A 24,021-nucleotide genomic window follows, 5' to 3' on the forward strand; every position below is an offset into this window, starting at 1 on the left:
CCGGAATGCGCCACAATTATCTCAGGGCGTCATTTTTGCCGCAAATCGCACAGTTTTGTCAAATATGGTCCGATATGGGTGCAATTTGGTGCCAAGATACATGCTCAATCGCCGGGTGAAAATACGCCGCGTTTGCCGCAATGCGCCACATATGCCACAAAGCGCCATTTCCGACAAATACGATTAAGCGTAATGGAATGGCACGAATAGGGGCAGGGCTGGGAACACTTTAAGTCTGATATTTTAGTACTGATTGGATCCAATTATTCTGTGACCTGACATGACCCGGCGGTGTTGGTAGGGGTAGGGGTAGGGGTAGTGGTAGGGGTAGGGTAGGGGTAGGGGTAGTGGTAGGAGTAGTAGTAGGGGCAGGGGTAGTGGTAGGGGTAGTAGTGGTGGTAGGGGTAGTAGTAGGGGTAGTAGTAGGGGTAGTAGTAGGGGTAGTGGTAGGGGGTAGTGGTAGGGGTAGGAGTATGGGTAGTAGTAGTGGTAGGGGTAGGGGTAGATGTAGTGGTAGGGGTAGGGGTAGGGGTAGTGGTAGGGGTAGTGGTAGGGGTAGTGGTAGGGGTAGTGGTAGAGGTAGGGGTAGTGGTAGGGGTAGGGGTAGGGGTAGGGGTAGGGGTAGGGGTAGTGGTGGAGGCAAAAGCAGAACAGTGGCCCGGGCTGATCCCAGCTGGACGAGAGGTGACCTATGTGACCTGGCCTGACCCAACGTGACCGGGGCTGACCCCTTTGACCCGTATTGACCCCGTATCACCCAAATTTCATCCAACAACGCCCTCAGAACAGTTCTTTTTTAAATTATCTTCATTTCCGTCACATTTCCGTCCATATCTATGCTTCTAGACGACACATCGATTTGAATCGAACACCATTCGAAAGCAAATTGGCTGGTGCCGCAATTTTTCCTACCACGCAGCAAAGCAAGTGGCGCAGCCGCTTGTCTATATTACTATTTGAACAGGATCCATCTGTTTGTTTGTTTGTTTGTCCGCCACGTCGTGTAGTGGGTTCAATTTAGCCGGCCTACAGGGCAGACGGTATATCGTAGGGGGTTGAAATTTGCACACCTTCTAGGTGACAGAGCGGGTCAGCGCCTTTTCTAGGTTCCGACTCGCTGGGGTGCACGGTTCGCGCGTGGGGCGCGCTGGAAGAACGCCAATGAAATTTTGATCGGTTCGTAGATCTTCATTGAGAGCCGGGGTCGACAAACTTTGTGGACTAAATGCATGCCGATCGGCGGCGAGTGCCTCGCATTGGCGGATCGGCAAGTTATTAATTTGAATGAAAAGTGGCGAAAAATGTGTTGATTTTCGTTCAATGGAAACAGTTTGTGATACGAGTATACAAATGCACCGTGTTTGCCGCAATGCGCCACTTTGGTGACAAGGCGCCATTTTTGCCGCAAATCGCATAGTTTTGTCAAATATGACCCGATAAGGGTACAATTTGGTGCAAGGGTGCATGCTCAAACAACAGGTACAGATGCGCCGCATTTGCCGCAATGCGCCACATTTGCCACAAAGCGCCATTTCCGACAAAATTGAGTAAGGGCAATGGAATGGCACGAATTATTCTGTGACCTGACATGACCCAGCGGTGTTGGTAGGGGTAGGGGTAGTGGTAGGGGTAGTGGTAGGGGTAGTGTAGTGGTAGGGGTAGGGGTAGTGGTAGTGGTAGGGGTAGTAGTAGGGGTAGGGGTAGTAGTAGGGGTAGTGGTAGGGGTAGGAGTATGGGTAGTAGTAGTGATAGGGGTAGGGGTAGATGTAGTGGTAGGGGTAGGGGTAGGGGTAGTGGTAAGGGTAGTGGTAGTGGTAGTGGTAGGGGTAGGGGTAGTGGTAGGGGTAGTGGTAGTGGTAGTGGTAGTGGTAAGGGTAGGGGTAGGTAGTAGTGGAGGCAAAAGTAGAATAGTGGCCCGTGCTGATCCCATCGGACAAGAGGTGACCTATGTGACCTGGCCTGACCCAAAGTGACCGGGGCTGACCCCTTGACCCCGTATCAGCCAAATTTCATCCAACAAAGCCCTCAGAACAGTTCTTTTTTAAATCTCTTCACATTTCCGTCGATATCTATGCTTCTAGACGACACATCGATTTGAATCGAACACCATTCGAAAGCAAATTGGCTGGTGCCGCAATTTTTTCCTACCACGCAGCAAAGCAAGTGGCGCAGCCGCTTGTCTATACTACTATTTGAACAGGATCCGTCTGTTTGTTTGTTTGTTTGTCCGCCACGCCGTGTAGTGGGCTCAATTTAGCCGGCCTACAGGGCAGACGGTATATCGTAGGGGGTTGAAATTTGCACACCTTATAGGCGACAGAGCAGGTCAGCGCCTTTTCTAGGTTTCGACTCGCTGGGGTGCACGGTTCGCGCGTGGGGCGCGCTGGAAGAACGCCAATGAAATTTTGATTGGTTCGTAGATCTTCATTGAGAGCCGGGGTCGACAAACTTTGTGGACTAAATGCATGCCGATCGGCGACGGGTGCCTCGCATTGGCGGATGGGCAGGTTTTAATTTGAATGAAAAGTGGCGAAAAAATGTGTTGATTGTCGCTAAATGGGTACAGTTTGTGATAGGAATTTACAAATGCACCGCGTTTGCCGCAAGGCATCACATTGGTCACAGGGCGTCATTTTTGCCGCAAATCGCACGGTTTTGTCAAATATGGTCCGATATGGGTGCAATTTGGTGCCAGGATGCATGCTCAACCAACAGGTTCAGATGCGCCGCGTTTGTCGCAGTGCGCCACATATGCCACAAAGCGCCATTTCCGACAAATTCGATTAAGCGTAATGGAATGGCACGAATAGGGGCAGGGCTGGGAACACTTAAAGTCTGATATTTTAGTACTGATTGGATCCAATTATTCTGTGACCTGACATGACCCAGCGGTGTTGGTAGGGGTAGGGGTAGGGGTAGGGGTAGTGGTAGTGGTAGGAGTAGTAGTAGGGGTAGGGGTAGTGGTAGGGATAGTAGTAGTGGTAGGGGTAGTAGTAGGGGTAGTGGTAGGAGTAGTGGTAGGGGTAGTAGTAGGGGTAGTAGTAGTAGGGGTAGGGGTAGATGTAGTGGTAGAGGTAGGGGTAGGGGTAGTGGTAGTGGTAGTGGTAGTGGTAGTGGTAGGGGTAGGGGTAGTGGTGGAGGCAAAAGCAGAACAGTGTCCCGGGCTGATCCCAGCGGACGAGAGGTGACCTATGTGACCTGGCCTGACCCAAAGCGACCGGGGCTGACCCCTTTGACCCGTCTTGACCCCGTATCAGCCAAATTATATCCAACAAAGCCCTCAGAACAGTTCTTTTTTAAATTCTCTTCACATTTCCGCCCATATCTTTGCTTCTAGACGACACATCGATTTGAATCGACCACCGTTCGAAAGCAAATTGACTGGTGCCGCAATTTTTTCCTACCACGCAGCAAAGCAAGTGGCGCAGCCGCTTGTCTATATTACTATTTGAGGAGGGTGCGTCTGTCCGTTACCGAGGTCCCGACTTGGTCGTGCTTTGCGTGGACTACAGGCCAGACCGTTGCACCTAGCCCGGTGAAATTTGCACAACTTATAGATCAAGGATGCGTGACGTGCCTTTGAGGGGTCTCAGCTCGATCGGATTGATAGGGAGCGCGTGGCGCGTGCTCAAAAAGTGCAAATTCGCGTCATAGACTTTACATGTATAAATCGGCGTGCGAAATCGGGCGAAAACGGCTAATTTTGGCCGACACGGGTCCAGTTCCCGTGCAATATCTTGATGACCAGGGGTCCGACCGGCACGGGGAAAACAGCATCGTGTACAGAATTGAACGGGCTATTGAATGGTGTGCAATGCAGAGGATAGCACGCGCCACGTGCACCGGAGAGGGCACTTTTATTTGAAAAATTGCGGTTTTTGAGGGATTTTGGAATTGATTTTATTTTTAGGTGACCGTTAAATGGAGCGAGTTGAATCAACGCCTATTTGCAAGAGAAAGGTACCGCCTCTCATATAAAAAATGTGAAAACCTGATTGATCCAAATCAAGGTGGTGCAAATCACAGGAGAACATGGTGTTTGTCAATTTTGTGCCACTTTATTAATCACACGGGGTTTGCTGCATAACCTGATACCTTTGGCAATTGAATATGGTACCATTGGATAGAGCATTCAATTCTGTCCAATATTCACTCTTCATTTTTGCATGATTAGCAACAGTATCCTTAAAAATGGAAATGTTCCAAACCATTACATTGTCATTTTTAGCGAAATTCATCGATGGCCCTCAAAAGACTTCGCGCCAGTTTTCGAATCATTCTAAAGTAGAACGCATGATAATACGACACGGGCACCTCGATGCGATATATCTTTTTGTTTTCTTACAAAATGCTTGGCCGTCAAAAAGCAATCGAACGAAATGGATATCTATCAACCAAATCGACACAGACCAACCCAATACCCATGGGTCAAAAAATCCCCCCTTCGCGTTGCGGAGCACGCGGGTAACCCTAGTTAACCCTATTTCGGACGGGGGGCCTTTCAGGATTTTCTTGTACAATTGCCAAACGCCGCGAGACATTCAGCTCATATTTGGTGACTTTTCCTAAATGCTCATTGCGCACATCTCAGCAAAAAAAAAAAAAAAATGCCGGGTCAGGTCAGGTCAGGTAACCAGAGCGGGTTTGTTGACCCCACCTCAGAAAAGTTTGCAATCACGTCAGAGCTTGAGTTTTTCACGAAGTTATTTCCTCTTATCAAGTCTTCAAAACAGTACCTGCAGTATGTGTTGTTTGTATATCTCAGAATTTTTGATCTGTGACCTGAGGTTAGGTCAGAGTCGTGACCTTTACATTGCAAGCCTATGGAAAAGTATTGAAATGCGACCTGCACCTCGAGTAAACGAGTCAAAACCACCCAATTCTTTAAGAGTTATGACAAATTATCTTATCTGTAATGATCCAGGTGCCATTTACTGACAGGGACACCGGGGAGGGTTATCTGAGCCGAGATCATGTGAGGTGATATCTACCATACATCAATGCTCACAATACTTACAATATTGACAATGCTTTTGCTTACAACACTTACAATACTTACGATGAGACCAGCAAGCACTCTGCCGTTACAGTTCTAACTTCTGTTTCGAAAACCGACGTTACACACATTCGCTGCCAGCATAACATGTATTGTTTGACAGTAACAAAATACAATTGACATCTGAACCCCAAACGGACCGCCATCCACTCAAATTTTATAACCCTGACCGGTCAGGGGGCGAATGGAGGTCATCTCCTGGGCATTACACTCAGCCCTTGCACAAAATATCTCACCTCACAGTGATCATTACAACAATAGCACCGACTTGATAGTGGATTTCAAAGTACTTGCATCAGCTCTTCCTGCTATTGCAGACGATCATCTCCTCAGGGTAATGTTGTTCGGGACATGAACGAAGATCGTTTTCGGAGTTTCATAAGTGCTACTGCAACAGCCTGGCACAAAACAGGACTTGTACACTCTTCTCTGCACTTTGCCCTTCAGTATATCACAAAAGAATTGTTTAGAATCCATCTTACGCTTCTTTCACAGTCTCCCTTGCCACCGTAGGGCGTAGATAGATTGCTGTTGCTGGTAAGTTAAGGCACGGTAGATAGAAATTACCTCGGTTCTCAACGCCTTAAGTTATTTTCATAAAAAAGAACAAATAAACGATCAATAAGATGACAGGAATGTAAACATTTTAATCGTAAATCAATCAATCAATCAATCAATCAATTTATTATGCGTCTTTTCGAGACAAGATAAAGCATACAGTAAAACATGGCGACACAATATAACAAAAGATAAACACTCATCACGACGCAAAGATACAACATCGTAGCAGAATGCACAAAGCAGGTTAGGCGCACAAAAGCCTCAGCAGGCGACGGGACATAACTGTCTGACTAGAATTTAGCACGAAGCGAATCGAGTCGACCAAACCGTCACCTTCAGTCGGGCTACTTATAAAGCTAGGGTCAACATGGCCCCTTACAGTATCTAGCACGCTCTGGAAAGAACAGTTCACCAGGGTGTACGCGAGGTGCAAGAATGTTCCGTGTAAACGTTCAGGCTCAGTTGCCAACACAGCTAGTTCACTTAGTGCTATGTGCTTAAGTCTATGATCATCTCGGAATATTCCCAACAACGCGAAAACCACCGCGCGTCTGAGGATTTCTTGTATCCTGGGAATTTTTAGAGCAATAAGCAGAGCAGAATGATGTGCGTATTTTGACAGACCAAGGGCAGCTTTGATGCAGCGAGACTGGACGCTGTCCAGGGTATCAACATCAGTTGAGCGGAGAGGAACCGTATGACATCCAAACATAAGGGCAGGGACAACCACAGTTTTCCACAGGAAAACTTTATCAGCAGGTGAGAGACATTCACTGAGCATACCGGTAGGAGTCAGTCCATAGAAAGCTCCACGAGCTCGACTGGCGCGGTGCCGTACATGATGTGAGCCGTCAAGGTCCGCCGACAACACAACACCGAGATGTTCTGTCACTGTACGTACAGCAAGCTGTTGTCCAGATAAGTGCCATACAGGTAGCACAGACAAAAGTTCGGCACCAAATACGATACAGTGACTTTTCGTCTTCGCAGGATCCACATGAACAAATTCCAACCTCCAAAAACCTGCAAATTCGCTGACTAGTTTCAAGAGTTTACCTAGGTCTCCCGCATTGGTGGAGAGCAGCATGAGGTCATCTGCGTAGCAAACGGCGGGAACATGGTAGCCAAACATAAATGCTCCACATAAGCTGACATCAAGTGTGCTAATAAGTGGCTTAAAATACACATTTGCAAACACCGGTGATAAAATGGCTCCCTGTCTTGTCCCTCGTTTGATAAGGAAGCACATCGATCTACGCCCAGCATAAGTTACAAAACTTTTTAGACGTCTATACCACATCGCAATCAGATGCCAGGACCGGGGGCTCAGAAAATCCTTTAGGCGAAAGAGTAGACCATCGTGCCATATCTTATCAAAACATTTCCTAGCGTCTAAATTTGCTGCAAACACTGGAGAGCCTCTCTGACGATGCCACTGCACGGTTTCAGTAACAAGCATTGACGCTTCAGTAGTGCCACGGTTCTCTATAAAGCCAAATTGCAAATCACTGGGCGAGAATGATTCGGTTAACTCAGCCAGTAGCAGGCATTCTAACAATTTCGACATTGTAGTGGTGAGAGATATCGGTCTATAGTTGTCCAAGCAGTCACGGTTCATACCCGATTTCTTTACAATTGGTTTCACAACGCTGACAGAAAAGGCATCAGGGACAGATAAAGTGGAGTAACACGCTGTGAGGAGATGAGCGATTGCAATGAGCAGGGTTTGGGATCTACCATATAATAGATGCTCCACTGTGACGTGGTCTACCCCAGGGGCTGTACCACGCTTTAACTGCTGAATCAGCCCACATACATCATCAGGAGTAATGACACGGGTCTCGGAGGAATCACAGCCACTCGAGAGACGAGCAGCAACAGCATCACATATGAGCTGTTGGGCAGGGCTCAACTGCGAACCATCATCCTGGCTGATCGATCCAAAGTGGTCTGCAAAATCATCAGCAGTGAGATGACTTTGTCCAGGCTGCCCACCTCTTCTCACAGCATTGACATGACGCCAGAATGCATTAACATTTCGCCCCTGCCGTAGATAGTGAATGAGGCGTGCTTCCTCGTCTATCCTACCCCGGGCCGCAATTTTACGGGCGCGTCGGTACGCTCGACGGGCACTACAATAGCACGTATAAACAGCGCAGTTAACAGGTCGTCCACAATCAGTCCAAATTCTAAACCAGAAGCGAGCTCTATCGCGAGCACCGGAGACCCAAGGAGTCCACCAGCTCTTAGGAGAGCGCATAGGTTTCGCACAGCCCGACTCACGAGCGGCGGCATGAATGGCATTAGTGATGTATACGTCTAGCGCATTTACATCGGTGTGCTCATACGCCCTAGAGACACAACTTCTCAGAGCCGTCAGGTGCGCCTCAAGTGTGCACTTATAAATTTCATTGCGATTGTCGCAATCCCAGTTCAAAACATCAGGATGCCTATTGTTAACAGCTGGAACACTTTTTCCAAATGAGCGTTTCTCACTACGCAGAGACAGTTGTACGTGACAGCTGATAGGCAAGTGCGGACTCAAGTTTTCCTCTGAAGGCGGCAAAATATTGCACGATACTATAAATTGGAGAGCATCATTAGAGACAATGATATGATCAATGTGAGTACAGGAGCTACCACGCTGGTATGTAAACGAAACAGGCTGTGGAAATTGAAATTCAGCCACGGCTAAATCATGCTCATCGAGGAGCTCTTGTAAGATAGCGCTCAGTAACGAAAATCCTCGCAGTTCATGCCAGCGAGCCGGACGCACATTAGCAGCCAGTCTAGGCAATGCACAGTTAAAGTCGCCCACAAGTGTAGAAAGTTGAAAGGAACTTTGCCTTCATCTATTGACAGACTTTTTACGATACTCGAACCGCTTCGAGATACTCGCTCGACCCATCATTTCCACGAGTTCTTCTCAGAAAAAAATTATCGCAGCTACACTACTAGGTGGTCTGCACCTAGAATTTGGAACTCAATAATTGGTCCTAAGTTCACAGATATGGAAGCAGTTCCACTAACAAAGAGAGAAATCAAGGATTTCTCAAAGCAGTTTTTTATCGATCAATACTGATACCATTGCCAACACTGACATTTATGTTCTTGTGTTCCACCTGCGTTCGTAAACATACGAATACCTGCCAATGAAATGATCCCCCATTTTATTTATTGTGGGTATGTACGTACATTTACCTGATAATGTATTTTTTACCCGCTCTCTCACAGGTACATACTTGCACAGTACATAGTTATATGTACACAATTACAGAATTTGTCTTTAATGCATATCACTTATGCATACCTAATTTTGGAGCATTGTACATCTCTGTAACTGGGTAGGTATGTTCTAACTGGGTACCTAGATCGCCACAAGAGGTGGTGGTATTTAGTGGTCCTTATGTCTTTTCCCTGTTTGTCTTTTACTTCTTCTCGAACTTTTATCCCACATTTTTGTTTTGCCCTTTTCTTTTTGTTAAGCTTTGCTTTTTCTCCCTATAAACATCATACAGTACGTACAGTACTAACTGTATGTCTTTGAATCATCGCCATCGCTCAATGACCTAGCTTTCTGTCTATTTACATTACTTGCTATTTGTATACCGGTCGTCTCGTCTTGTTTTGTGTACTTACAAGTCACACTTAAGTTCTCCTGGATACGTAACAATACGTAAATCAGCCCTACGATACTTCCCACCGAACTGGGTTTACCGAGCAACAAGCTTGCTTAGCTCGGTATCCCTTTTCGGTGAGGATCTGACTCCTCCGGGTGTGACTAGGCTCTGTCCCTCTTCTATGATGCAAGCTTTGCATGCGCTTATTACCACTAACCCCTGGATCACTCTCTCCTTCTCACTATCTTCTTTGGGAATGGTGTAGCGGCCAGTCAAGCTACATTTAGTCTTGACTTCTTTGCCTCTTCTTATGACATTTTACTAACTTACTAAGTATTGTATTTAGCTTTGTTTTGTTTGCTTTCCTTTTTCTTAGCAGGGAGTGTCGCGACTTTCTTCATATTTTTGTCTTGGGAGGTGTTAACGTAAGGTGCTGTTGTCGCGTGGGTCAGTGGGTGGACACTCCTGGTCGTCTGATCATGGGCGGCGGCTTAGAAAAAAAAAAGTGCAATAGGACACGAGTGTCCAAGTGCAGCGATAAGGGCATCAAGCTTGCTCACTATGTGCGAGAATTCATCTAAATTATCGCGGGTAGAATCCCAGTATGGCATGTAACAGCCCAGCACCGTCAATTTCGGGCCTAACTTGTCACTGATCACTACACCACAGAGGCGCTCGTCCCCACAGTCTACCTCAGCATAGCGGACCCCGGGGCGGTTGCGACAAATCATAGCCACCCCGCCATGGCGGCGCCCGGCGCCTGCGCCGGGTGGCAGATCCATGGCGAACTTTTGGATCACTGTACAGTCATGTGAGCAGTAGTCATCAACGTAACGAGTGAGGTAGCACTCTTCGGAGCGAGACATCCACGTTTCAGCAAGAAATATGATATCATGGACATCAATCAGTTCACGTACGTAGGGCAGGGCAGTCAACAGCCCTTCGCAATTGTAAGCAGAGATCAACAACATATCGGCGGTGTCATTAGACAACTTACTGGAGGTTGAGTGTGTTGCGGTTGAACCACACACGTGTGGAGCCGGCTCCTCTGGTTGAACTGCCATCGGCATTCCAGGTAGGCCTCTGATGGTAGGACTGCTGGGACGACCGGTGTGCAGGAAACGGCTGCTGTTGTCCTCGCAGTTTATCGGTCCAGTGACGCACCCGTAGACCGGCTGGCCAGTTGACTGGATTCATAATCCATGGGTCATCAGTCGCATCCACTTCAATCCGGTATGCCTTTAGGCCATCAGCTGCGCCAGAGTGTCTACTCAGACGCCTGAAATAGTGCAGTCGCTGCACCAGGGGGCTGACCATGTCTCGTACCTGGTCGTCCCTGGCGCCCGGAGCGATGCCCTCTATAACATACGTCGCCCGCGGAGACTGGTCGGCTTCAGCAGACGTCGCTACCAAGTGGGACGGTGCGCCGGTGCCAGTGATGGGCTTGGGCTTGGCGCGATCAGCGCACATAACAACTTGACCAGCATCATTGGAGCCGGTCGGCCGGGTCTCGAGAGACCCAGCTATCTGCTTCGGTTCGCTAGCGGCACCCGGGGGAACCTTAGAACGGACCAGAGGGTCGGCGCCCCTCCGGCTAGTCGGCGTGGGGCGAGGCTGTGCACGGGCCACCGATGTCCATGCACTGTGGTCTGGCAGACCATCTCCAGATTCACTGTCCGAGTCACCCGCCTGCGACTGCATGGCGCAGGCGATCGCCATTCCAAGCGAGCGTAAGTCAAGACTCGCAGCAATATCTCGGGCCAGGCTCAGCTGTTGCTCCGTGCGAGGATTCACTGGCAGTGTAGAGCTTCTGTCACGCTCTATCGTAAGGCATTGCCGGGTCGACCAGGATTCCGTAGTATCCTCTCGTCCCGGCGGGGGCAGTGGAGGCCGCTCCAGTGCCGACACAGCGCTCCCCGCGGCGTCAATTCGCCCCGGCGGGGGCAGTGGAGGCCGCTCCAGCGCCGACACAGCGCTCCCCGCGGCGTCAATTCGTTCCGGTGGGGGCAGTGGAGGCCGCTCCAGCGCCGATACAGCACACCCCGCAGTGCCGCGGTAGCTGGTCGGCTGGAAGTCCTTAGGGACAGCATTGTTACGGACCCTTTCAAGCTCGCGTGTTAGCTCATCCAGTCTCCGATCCTGCTTCTGGCTGTGGCTGCGTAGAGTGGTCACTTCCTTCTCCAGACGCAGTTGGGTGGCAATCAGAGTCTCGATAGAGGAGCGCACAGTCGATAATTCGCTGGACGTCTGAGTAGGAGGCTGGAACATCAACTCAGGTGGAGTGGACCGCTCGGCGGCCCGAAGAGTTTGTGAGTCGGCAAACCGAGTCAAAATCTTCTGGGCTGTGGAGCTCCCGAGGGCCCAACAGTCATCGACAAGTCGGCTGCAGCTGCCTGCGTTGCGTCTGATCAGAGGGCGCCCAGCCGCGGCAGGTATCTGATCAGGCAGGGCAGCGTGCAGCTGATCGCGCAGGCAGCGAAGATCGGTCTCATCCAGAGTGGCCAGGAGAGCGCAGACCGACGCAGCGTCATAACGCCCGCTAAACAGATCAGTCTTGGCTTGGAAAATCATTTCCATTTTAACAGCCGATTCAACACTTTCTGGGACCAGCGAATGCAACGGTACGAGCTGAGGCTGCACCGCAAACTCTATGCAGTTAGAAGCCTGATGCTCTTCGCCTGACGGGCAGTCATCGTTTGCGCAAATACGCTCTTCATGTTCAGGTTCTTGCCTGTCTAATAGTTGTTTCGGTATTGTTTCGGTATCTACTTTCTTCATTGCTTTCTTCATTGCTGGTCGTCAGGTGAAGCAAAGTCCTAGACTTTTCTTCCGTACAGGCACGTGACTTGCAATGAAAAATCAAGAGCAAAACCACGGAGCAAATGAATTGAAAATTTCGGATCTAGGTAAAAATATCCAAGTTTTTACCAACTAAAATTCACTTATTTCCTCACTTAGGTCTTTCGCAAATCAGAGTAACATGATCTGCGTTAAATTAGGATTCATTCAATCATAATCTTCAGTAGATTTAGTAGTAAAGTAGTTTAGTAGTAAGTAGTAAAGCAGATAGTAAAGTAGTCCGAATATTGGAATGAGCTTTTGCTTTTCAGCATCCTCCGATTCATCATCTTTATCATTTGAAAATTCGAGGTACATAAAATGTTTATCACGCGCTCAATGTTAAGTGAGAATATAGTACACGGCAGACACATCAATTTTTGACACTGAACATTTCATCCGTAAATGTTTTAGCATAATTTAAAGTTAAAAACAGCGCGAATGGCACAGTGAAACAAACAACATCTTTCACACATTGATATAACATGTAATCTGTGGTGCGCCAGATGCGCCATTATTTGTCAACCGCAGAAGGTGACATGTGACGTAACAGCATCAAGAGCATCTTTTTTCAAGAACTTTTCAAAACAAGTTTCCTATCTTTCTTCCCCCATTTCTCTCAGCATATTGATTTTATGAGGCAATGGTATGCACCATAAATTCTGTGAAAATAGTTTGATCATTTTTATGCATTCTTAAAAAATCGAGTTCCCAACCCCATTATGGACAATGTTCATTATATGATGAGCGACTCGATGGCCAGCCAGAATCAAGCCAGTGGTTCATAAACTCAGCATTGCTCACACAATGTCCATTACAGATACCTCCACTTGTATACCATAGCCCACGTTCCTTCATCGCTATACTGATCATCACACAGGCTACCATGACTTTTGTAAACCATAGCCCACGTTCCTCCTTCCTTTACTTTATTCATCCCAGAGGCTAATATAATGATATCAAAAACTGTCATGTTGCCGATGTTCTTACTTTTTATGGACCCCAAACCATAACTTCAGACCCAAACCATACCAGTGGTTCTTTAATGAGGTTAGTGCTTGTGCGAGGAACATGTTCATAAATAGTAGAAAATGTAAAAACATGACCTTATTTCCTCGATAATTGCCAAAACTAATGCTGTACAAATATATACTTTATTTGAAAGAATGTAATATTTCGACCACAGGTCTTTTTCAAACAGTTTCAAATTAGAAAAGATCTTTTCTAATTTTCTAAGTTTCAAATTAGAAAAGATCTTTTCTAATTTGAAACTGTTTGAAAAAGACCTTTGGTCGAAATATTACATTCTTTCAAATAAAGTATATATTTGTACAGCATTAGTTTTGGCAATTATCGAAGAAATAAGGTCATGTTTTTACATTTTCTACTATTTATCATACCAGTGGTTCTCAAACTCATCCCCTGGGCGGCCCGCTTACCTAGGATCACCCTACACGCGGCAATGATGGCCTCCAGAGCGGCCATATTACTGATGTTTTGTCGCGCGAAGGCCTCCACCGATACTCCGTCCAGGTCTCTGATAGTTCGGTCACTGCACGAGCTCAGAGGAGAGCATTTCTTCGCCAGGCGATCCACCTGAGGGAGGTTTTTAGGTGGGTCAAAGGTAGACAAATGAGAACATAAGATGATGTGAACAAGCAGATATGCTGCGTGGGCATTAGTGATGTTGTAACAGGTAATTTGGGGAACTGATACGAAACAGCTAATTTCATGCTATCGTAAAGAAAATGATATGACATGCTGTCAACGAAATACAGCCCCGTGGGCTTTTCCAATTGGGTAGGTACTTATGTACTTATCTAAATCAAAATCCAAAAGACAAAAGTCATGACAATAATGTTAAGCAGAGCCGGGAAAAATACAAAAAAGCGCGTGTATATACTTACCTTCCAGATGAAGAGCTGCAGTTGCACCAGGCCCCACCACGAGCCTAGGTTGGGTATTGTGCTGCTGTAGCGTCGAATGGAGTCACCTCCCAGCTGCATGTGTTTTGTACCCTGACGGGGAGAAACGGAGAAGAAAAGGGAGATTTAGTTTGGCAAACGTAAGAAAAAACCGAGATCAAGCGATTTCATGCACTAAACTTGGTCAGTGGAGACAGCCTAATTGTGTTTAAAGTTTTCAGATCGTGTCCGGACAAAATTTCGTCTGACATTTTTTCGTCGGACAGTTTTTCGTCCGCAGATTTTCGTCCGACTTTTTTTCGTCTCGCATTTTTTCGTCTGTACATTTTTTCGTCTGTGCATTTTTTCGTCTGTACATTTTTTCGTCTGTACATTTTTTCGTCCGGACATTTTTTTCGTTTGTATATTTTTTCGTCTGTACATATTTTCGGGGAATATTTGTTTCTGGTCCCTAAAAAGCTGTTTCTGGCACCTAATTGCTGATCAGCCCCAAAATGCTTATTCGACCCTAATATCTGAATCTGGCACCTAATTGCCTCCACACAGCCTAAAGTTGCCAGATCGTCTAGTTGAACTCCGTATTTGCTGTTTGCTGATTCAGCACCAAAACCAAAACATCCAGCACCTATTTTATTCCACGTTTGCCTACCTAATTCGCGTAATCTTCCTGATTTTATGTATCCTAACAACATGAACGTTGCATTCGGTGATGTCAAGTGCCATTTTCGCCAGTGGAGATAATGATTAATGCCATTTCTAGCCAAAAGAGAATCACTAGCCAGCTATGGTGCAGCATAGCAAGACGCTCCTATACCAGCCCGCTATGTAGAGACTAGAGATTATTGCACCCTCAGCCATTTTAACGTGAAAAGTTTGGATCCGTCACTTCCAGCCAGGCTCTCAGGTCATATACTGGAGTAAAGCAAAATGTCAACTCTGAACAGACATGCCACGCAACCGGCCCTCTTTTCAATATTATTAGCTTTCTGCAATCATCGTCTGACTCCATCTCGATCAAACGCAGCATCCGGTTTCTACAGGGGCGTTTGACTGACCGGCCACACAATAACCAAAAACAAAATCAAAGCTTCATCCACACATATGACATAAGTAAGAAACGGATGAAAAAGGCACAACCACGGCACAACTCTGCGCGGCAAACAACGGACAATGTCCCACGCAAGATCCCGCGTTTCTTCAGCGGCCTTGAACGGAATGAAAACATTACATTTCTTTTTTGGAGCTATTTGATGACGTCAAAAAATACAATACCCGTTTTAATGGTCAAAATCGAGACAATTACTCACAAAAATGTTTCCGTTTAAGCATTACAAATAAATACTTTTAAATATTTAAATGACATTGTTTTTTTCAAACAAATCAATATTATTTGCTTACTTAAACGTCATATACAATGCTGAGATCACTACGGGGCTGTCTTAGAGTGTAGCTGCACTGGCAACCTTTAGGCTAGACTCCAGGGGTCATTATACCAGAACAACATGATTCTACCAGCCAGTAGTTCATTTTTCTACTAGATTGGTGCTACGCTCAGCATTTAGGTGCCAGATTCAGAAAAAAGAGTAAGGCGTACAGATGAATAGGTGCCAGAAACAGCTAATTAAGGTCATTTTCCATGATTGGTGCTGGTATCCACCAAATAGGTGCTGAGGACCAATTTTGGGGCGAGTCAGCTTTTAGGTGCAAGAAATAGCTTTTCTGGGACGCAATTAAATGGCGTCCCATATTTTCGTCCGGACATTTTTTCGTTCAATAAATTTTACGTCTGTTCTGTGCACCCAAGGTTGAGTGAAAACATACTACAATGCTATTCAACTGTGAGGCAAATGACGTCATAATAATACTCGGGGCGAAGCAGTGCAGTACCGAAGGCAATGCCTTAGGAGAGATTACAGGCAATGGTAAGTCAAATATTTTTAGGTTAAGTGGTTGTACCACTTAACCTAAAAATATTTGACTTACCATTGCTTGCAATCTATTCATGCAAGTAACTTTTTCCTTATCCCCCGGTAGGCAAACATCAGTAGGTAAGGTTAGGTAAGGTTAGGTTAGGTTAGGTTAGTTTAGGTTAGGTTAGGTTAGGTAAGGTTTAGTTAGGTTAGGTTACGTTAGGTTACGTTACGTTAAAATTGTAGACGAAAAAATGTCCGGACGAAAAAACGCACAGACGAAAAAATATACAAACGAAAAAATGTCCGGACGAAAAAATGTACAGACGAAAAAATATACAGACGAAAAAATGCACAGACGAAAAAATGTACAGACGAAAAAATGCGAGACGAAAAAAAGTCGGACGAAAATCTGCGGACGAAAAACTGTCCGACGAAAATCTGCTGGACGAAAAACCGTCATGGAATCTTTTCAGATGGTTTATCTCGAGTGACTGAATACTATGCATAAAAGGCAAGACATGAAAATATTGTATTTTATATCCGCTCTTTCTAAGACTTATCAGACGATGCAGCACAACACCAAACAGCTTGGAAAACTGATGAAGGTGAATATCATAGTGTTGTGGAAAAAAAGATGAACTAAGTGTATTATATTCATTTTTTGTTCTTGTTTTTTTTTCCTTTAATTTTGCATTCAAACAAACTTAAGATTAAAGGGACCCTCCCGGCTCCCACCTTCAAAAAAGTTAATGAATTGGCATGAAAGTGATGTCGCTCGGTTCAGAAAGAGCGAAAACGAATATCTACCAAATTTCACCGAAAAATATTAACCAGTTTTCAAGATATTAGACTTTTACTTTTGTTTACTTTTTGGGATCTCCGCTGTTCCTAGCGACTTTATTTGGAAGCAATAGTTTGGCAGCTGAAAGTGCGGCACTTGTTGCGCGCAAAGCAGCATATACCACCGCGTGCTACAAAACGTTTTAGTCAAACATTTAAAAATCGTTAGATATCTGCGCTGACGTCACACATTCACAGGGGTATTCCTATGCATTATCCCCTCTGAATCAAAATGCAGCAATTTTGAAATTCAATATTTCCGATTTAACCCTCGCCGGCCGAGGGGGGGGGGGGCGGGTGCCGCCCCCCCATAGGGTTTTTTCGCGATAGCTCCGAACACGCTGGCGATAGAGAGCTGAAACTTGGCATACCTGACCTTTGATCCAAGCCAAATCTTTTGACACCAACCGCATTTTTGGGTCAGGTCAGGTCACTGACCTATGACGTCATAAGTGAACCTCTGCACGGTCTTCAGATGTCGCAACTTCGCAACGCCCTCACTGCCAGAGGAGATGTCACAGGGAAATGAAACTTGCAGGATCTAGTATCCATTATGAGTCCCACAACTTGTATATCTCGGATTTTTCCTAAAGGTCATATGAGGTCAGGTGACCTCACCATTATAAGTCAATGGGGAAAAATGAAAACTGCTATTCTGGCGCCGGGAACGATCTCCAACTATCTCAAGCACACAGAATCGTGATTTGATGCACTCCTTTCAAGGTTAGATGCGTCACTTTTGCGATGTTGACCTTGCGTGACGTCATTTATGACGTCATCAAGGTCATATTAGTTTTTCGTCAATAACTCTTGATCAAATTGAGCTAGCGAGTCGGGAAAGCCACCAATGGACTCAGAAAGACCTGCCGAATCGAATGATATGCGACATGACCTCTTTCGACCAACTTCGTGACCTGGGGGTGCTGACCTGACCTTGACCTGAGGTCAACACCCCAAGTTGACCTGACCCGGACAAAAAGTATATCATTCGACGCGCCTGAGCGAGACGAACACGATGCTGCCCAAATCGGCGCTCTGCGGCCGTTTTTTGCAAAGTTATTCACCAAAAACTGAACCGTAACTTGGGGCACTTGACCTGACCTCAGAGGTCACTGGTTGACCTAGGACCTTAAAATCGGGTACCAATCTCTGCGTCTCGTAACGGCGCACACGCTCGTTTTTTTCCGCGACGCGCTAGCTCCACCAGGGGCGAAACGGCGAGGGGGGGTCGTACCCCCCCCCCCCCCTCGGCCGGCGCGTATGTAGAAAACCAATAGGTCCGGCGAGGGTTAAGGCATTTCTCGATGTTGTGAGTGCCGAAACTGGTAATTGTGAGCCAGGGACCCCATTTTGGCTATCTCAACTCAAATCTAATGTTAAGGTGGAAGGGTCCCTTTAATATTTGTAACTATATGTAAGGAGGATATATGGCTATAACAATAGTACCAACACCAGCATCATGTCCAATGTTGATGTGCATATTTGGATAGTTCAGTCCCACCAACACATTGTTAATCTTCTCTATCGTGTTACTTATCCAGGCAACTACGTGTTACTTGTCCAATGTCCATCTATAGAACACATACATGTTTACTGTAGATACACAAATAGATATGTTATAATAAGATGCAATAGATACTATTTAAATCTAACTACTTTACTACTAACACTACATATCTGCATAGTCCGCGACATACGAGTATAACAACAAACGGCTCATCACATCATCACCTGAATGTATTGCGGATAGACCTGATGTAAATGATCCACGGCCCATCACATAATCACCTGAATGTATTGCGGATAGACCTGATGTAAGTGATCCACGGCTCATCACATCATCACCTGAATGTATTGCGGATAAACCTGATGTAAGTGATCCACATTCCACATCATCACCTGAATGTATTGCGGATAGACCTCCAGTCCGAGTTCATCCAGCATCTCCATGATGTCGGTTTGAGTTGACCCGACCCACTGACCTCCGAGGTCAAAGGTCTCCGTCTGACCTTCTCTGACCCGGATCTGGGTGGCCAGGGTTCGACCCCCGACACGGCCTGGAAAATAGAGAGACAGAAAAACTGAGTGTGTGTGAATGTTGAGTTGAGATTGAAGGATCATTTGACGTAACTACTAGAGGGATATATTCTTACATATAACCCTCGCCGGCCGAGGGGGGGGGGGGCGGGTGCCGCCCCCCCCCCAATAGGGTTTTTTCGCGATAGCTCCGAACAGGCTGGCGATAGAGAGCTGAAACTTAACATACCTGACCTTTGATCCAAGCCGGATCTTTTGACACCAACCGCATTTTTGGGTCAGGTCAGGTCACTGACCTATGACGTCATAAGTGAACCTCTGCACGGTCTTCAGATGTCGCAACTTCGCAACGCCCTCACTGCCAGAGGAGATGTCACAGGGAAATGAAACTTGCAGGATCTAGTATCCATTATGAGTCCCATAACTTGTATATCTCGGATTTTTCCTAAAGGTCATATGAGGTCATGTCATTTTCGTGACCTCACCATTATAAGTCAATGGGGAAAAATGAAAACTGCTATTCTGGCGCCGGGAACGATCTGCAACTATATCAAGCACACAGAATCGTGATTTGATGCACTCCTTGCAAGGTTAGATGCGTCACTTTTGCAATGTTGACCTTGCGTGACGTCATTTATGACGTCATCAAGGTCATATTAGTTTTTCGTCAATAACTCTTGATCAAATTAAGCTAGCGAGTCGGGAAAGCCACCAATGGACTCAGGAAGGCCTGCCGAATCGAATGATATGCGACATGACCTCTTTCGACCAACTTCGTGACCTGGGGGTGCTGACCTGACCTTGACCTGAGGTCAACACCCCAAGTTGACCTGACCCGGACAAAAAGTATATCATTCGACGCGCCTGAGCAAGGCAAACACGATGCTGCCAAAATCGGCGCTCTGCGGCCGTTTTTTGCGAAGTTATTCACCAAAAACTGAACCGTACCTTGGGGCACTTGACCTGACCTCAGAGGTCACGGGTTGACCTAGGACCTTAAAATCGGGTACCAACCTCTGCGACTCGTAACGGCGCACACGCTCGTTTTTTCCGCGACGCGCTAGCTCCACCAGGGGCGAAACGGCGAGGAGGGGGGGTCGTACCCGCCCCCCCCCCCCCTCGGCCGGCGCGTATGTAGAAAACCAATAGGTCCGGCGAGGGATAAACAAAGTAGATAAATAAGTTACAAACTGGATACATTTCGAAAATGTTGTATGTACAAAAAGTGGGATTTAAATACAGACTGAGGAATCGATTAAAACTTGGAGGAATAGAATGCCAAATAGCGTACAAAGTGGAGCAATTGAATACATAATGAAGAAGCGCTGTTCATCAAGTATTTTAGAAACTGAAAAAAAGAAGTACTGAATGGAGCACAGAGTACAGAAATTGGGTGAGATATACAATAGTTACATAGAGAGGACATAAATATAACAGAATAGAGTAATTCAGTAGAAACTGGACGGCACGGAACTGGAAGTGCCACGATATGGTACAAACTGCAGACCGATGGCATTGTCACTGCTGACAGTCAAACAGCTCCTTGACGTTGATATGTTCTTTAAACCAGTTTTTTTACCCTAGACATTCAGTTTACATTACTGGCTTTCGTCCCACACAATTCACCACTTAACCCTCGCCCGCACAGGGGGGGGGGGGGTTGCCACCCCCCCCCAGGTAGTCTTTCTGCTCTGCACTCAACATTTTTAGAGCTAGAAGGCTGATTTTTCGTATAGCTGCTCCTCTATCCTTTCTTGATGTCCACTGAAAATTTCAAGTTTCTGTGATTTTTTGTTTTGGAGATATGACCTTGTTTTTCAGGTCATGTCATGACCCAAATGGCCAATTCTCAACATCTTGCGTTTGCCATGGGCCTTATGAGCTTTTGACACCCTGATTTCGGCCTTTTTTGCCAGTCTTACCTCCTACCTATCATGGAACATGTTGATCGACGATGTACAGGGGTCAAGGTCAGGGTCAAGGTCAACCTAGGTCACCTAAGATAATTGCGTTTTAGGCAAGCTGAATTTACTTTTTGTGAAGTTTTTTGACTGCATTTTTGGTAAAAGCTTCTCAGATCATGATTTCATGTAATATGGACCCAAAAACAATCGGTGCACACATCAGTATACACACAGACACACACAGACATACAAACACATATAATTGACCTTGACCTAACTTGACCTGAAATGACCTCAGCAGCAAAATTCTGGTCGGGTAGTGTGACAAAGAGGTTCTAGCTGGCTTGGCACCAGAAAACAGCATCGTCATCGGTATTTGATAAGCAGCACACTTGATATCCAACGGTGACCCAAAACAGCAACATTTTTTAGTTTGACCTGACCTGGAAGGTCAATGACTGACCTGAGAAGGTAAAACAGGGTATCATTGGATTCGTCTCTTCCCAAAGAATCTTTTTGGTCTTTACCGCTAAGCTCTATCTCCAACAGGAACGAAATGGCGCGGGGGGGGTGGCAACCACCCCCCCCCCCCCATGTGCGTTCTAGGATGGGAAAATGGCATGCGCATTGCGCGGGCGAGGGTTAAGTTCTAATAATCACATCACCAATCAACATATATAACACTTGGATGTACACTCCTACAACCTCATCGACCTGCGCTGCGTTTGCCAAATACCTAACCTCTGCAACAATCCTTTATGGCAGTAGTTCCCTCATCTCCTACCTTTAGCCTCCACAAGGCAGAGCTCAGTTTTTGGATTCCGTTTCTGAATCTCGTAGGCAGCCGTTAGCCCGGATATACCGGCACCAATGACCAGCACCTCACACGTGACGTCACTGGAGCCTCTGGTGACGTCATTTGTCTCAGTGTGTGACGTCATTACGGGAGCTTCATCGGCTGTCTCTGATGACGCCGACATTCTGTTAAAGACCGGGCACAGTAGTTACATTGCTACAGTAGTAACATTGCTACAGTAGTTACATTGCTACAGTAGTTACATTGCTACAGTAGTTACATTGCTACAGTAGTTACATTGCTACAGTAGTTACGTTACTAGAGTAGTTACATTGCTACAGTAGTTACATTGCTACAGTAGTTACATTGCTACAGTAGTTACATTGCAACAGTAGTTACGTTGCTAGAATAGTTACGTTGCTACAGTAGTTACATTGCTACAGTAGTTACATTGCTACAGTAGTTACATTGCATCAGTAGTTACATTGCTACAGTAGTTACATTGCTACAGTAGTTACATTGCTACAGTGGTTACATTGCTGCATAGTTACATTGCTACAGTAGTTACATTGCTACAGTAGTTACATTCAGACATGTGCATGGATCCGAGTGATTGATTTTTGATCTCAGTGGATTTCGAGGCAAATTGTAGGTTCTGATCTATGATCCCACCGAATCCGGCGTGAATAATTTAGCCTGGATATATGATCTCACAGGATCTGACGATAAACCATAAAAGCATGGATCGATGATTTGAGTGGATCCCACCATGAACAACATTTGAAAGTTGAAACCAGTTTTTTTTTTAGAAATTTTGTCCGAATGGATGAATGGGTGGCTATGGGCCCGGGTGCCCCGCTAAGCAACTTGCTTGTTGCGAATGACACCACGGACCCACCACCCCGCCTTGCCCGCGCCCGGCTCACCGGTGATAATTTGGATCGAAAGTTTAACGTGCCGCAGGTAGATGGCGGCACGGTCCTCCCGGGTCTAGCGTGGCCCTGTCTCGCCAGTTGCCAGCTGGCTTTATAGGAACGCGGGTCAAACGGCGTGGAGCTTCCCGGCCGCGAACTCGCTGCCACCGAGTTAGGAGACGGACGCCTTATCCACTAGGCCAAGGGGGAGGTTTCCAAGTATTTCTATGTTCAATAATTGCCATAAAACTATGGATTATGACGTGTTATCACTTATCACATAAAAGCACTACCTACATAAGAACGTTTGTGAGTTGCAACGAATGATCTTTTGGGATTTCTATGTTGACCAAAAATAAATGAGGATCTATCCTCCTACTGGATTTGAAGCAAAAATACTAGACTCGGATCTATGATCCCTAGGATCTCTCGATAAATTAAAGAGATGGATCTATGATCCCGACGGATCCGAGATCAGGATCAGTGGGACGGCCAGCAGCGCTGTCACGCGATTGGACTCGGCAGCCACACTGACGGCTGAGCTGGGACATGGTGGAGGGTAGAGGCCAGAAGGAGGGAGGGGAAGTGACGCGGTTACGTGTGTGGTGTGACGATAGTATTATGTTGCTCAGCTGGATACAGCATTTCGAAAAATTGTTATTTCCTTTGATCATGATTGTGAAAATACACAGCTTTCCGTTACTGGGGGAAGGAGTGGGACACGTGATGTTACCCCACGCCGTGCTGGTGGTCTGTGTTTTCCGTGTCGTGCTGGGGGGGGGGGACGCTTTCACGCCCCCTCCCATCTAACTCGGCTTCTGGGCCATGCAGCGACACGCAGTAAGCGGCAATCGAAAGAGCGTCAAAAATAATGACGGAACCACTCCGGTCATTTTCTAGGTCAGTTCACAGGTCAGGTCACCAGAGATCATCAAAGGTCAATTGTAGTCCATTTCAACAATTTTGGAAACTATCGACGGCTAACTCGGGATTCGGGAACCAATAGAGCTAGAGCCACATCCGACGTCAACACCCAAACAACACCCTAAACTGACTTCACTCAAACAACAAAAAGCATACCGTTCGATGTGCTTGAGCAAGACGAACACGTCCACGATGCTGTCAAAATCGCGGCCAAGTGGCTGATTTTTTTGCGAAACTATTTGCCAAAAACCGAACCCGTACCTTGGACCACTTGACCTGACCTGAGAGGTCACCGTTTGACCTGAGACCTTCAAATCGGATACCTTAATCGGTTACGGGGTCGCACCCCCCCCCCCATCGGCCGGCACGTGTGTAGAAAACTAATAGGTCCGGCGAGGCTTAAACACTGGTATGTTTATCCAACACATTGATATCTTTGACTATGACAGCCTGTTGCGCTACGCCACCAATGTTTTCACTCACCACACCCTGTTTGTGGAATCTGTTCGAATTCGCTGCTGTCACCGCACACCTGCGCTACACTCAGCACCATCCTCGGTTTGGACGCCTATGTTATCTAGAGCCCCGCCCCCGGCCTTGAGACGTCAGAGATGGTCACTGATAGAACGACAGTAATCGAACTCTGATAAGGCTTACCTGCCAACAGTGGGGGATGTATGTGGAGCTATAGGA

The 24,021-nt window shown here is 46.5% G+C and overlaps 1 protein-coding gene across 1 annotated transcript in view; it reads right to left on the reverse strand.

The window, feature by feature from the left end:
• Positions 1-23,891, reverse strand: part of LOC122371969 (probable flavin-containing monoamine oxidase A) — a gene marked incomplete at its 3' end in the record, with an annotated part of 36,141 nt that extends 12,250 nt beyond the window's left edge. Inside the window, exons 1-5 of the mRNA XM_043348773.1 lie at positions 23,812-23,891; positions 21,479-21,675; positions 18,653-18,810; positions 13,983-14,093; positions 13,515-13,671 (exon numbers count right to left, since the gene is read on the reverse strand). Coding sequence (XP_043204708.1) covers positions 13,515-13,671; positions 13,983-14,093; positions 18,653-18,810; positions 21,479-21,674 — 622 coding nt within the window. The remainder of the gene's footprint in view (positions 1-13,514; positions 13,672-13,982; positions 14,094-18,652; positions 18,811-21,478; positions 21,676-23,811) is intronic.
• Positions 23,892-24,021: the final 130 nt, after the last annotated feature.

The sequence above is a fragment of the Amphibalanus amphitrite genome, unplaced genomic scaffold (assembly GCF_019059575.1).
Source record: "Amphibalanus amphitrite isolate SeventyFive unplaced genomic scaffold, NRLGWU_Aamphi_draft 001301F_arrow, whole genome shotgun sequence".
Lineage (NCBI taxonomy): Eukaryota > Metazoa > Arthropoda > Thecostraca > Balanomorpha > Balanidae > Amphibalanus > Amphibalanus amphitrite.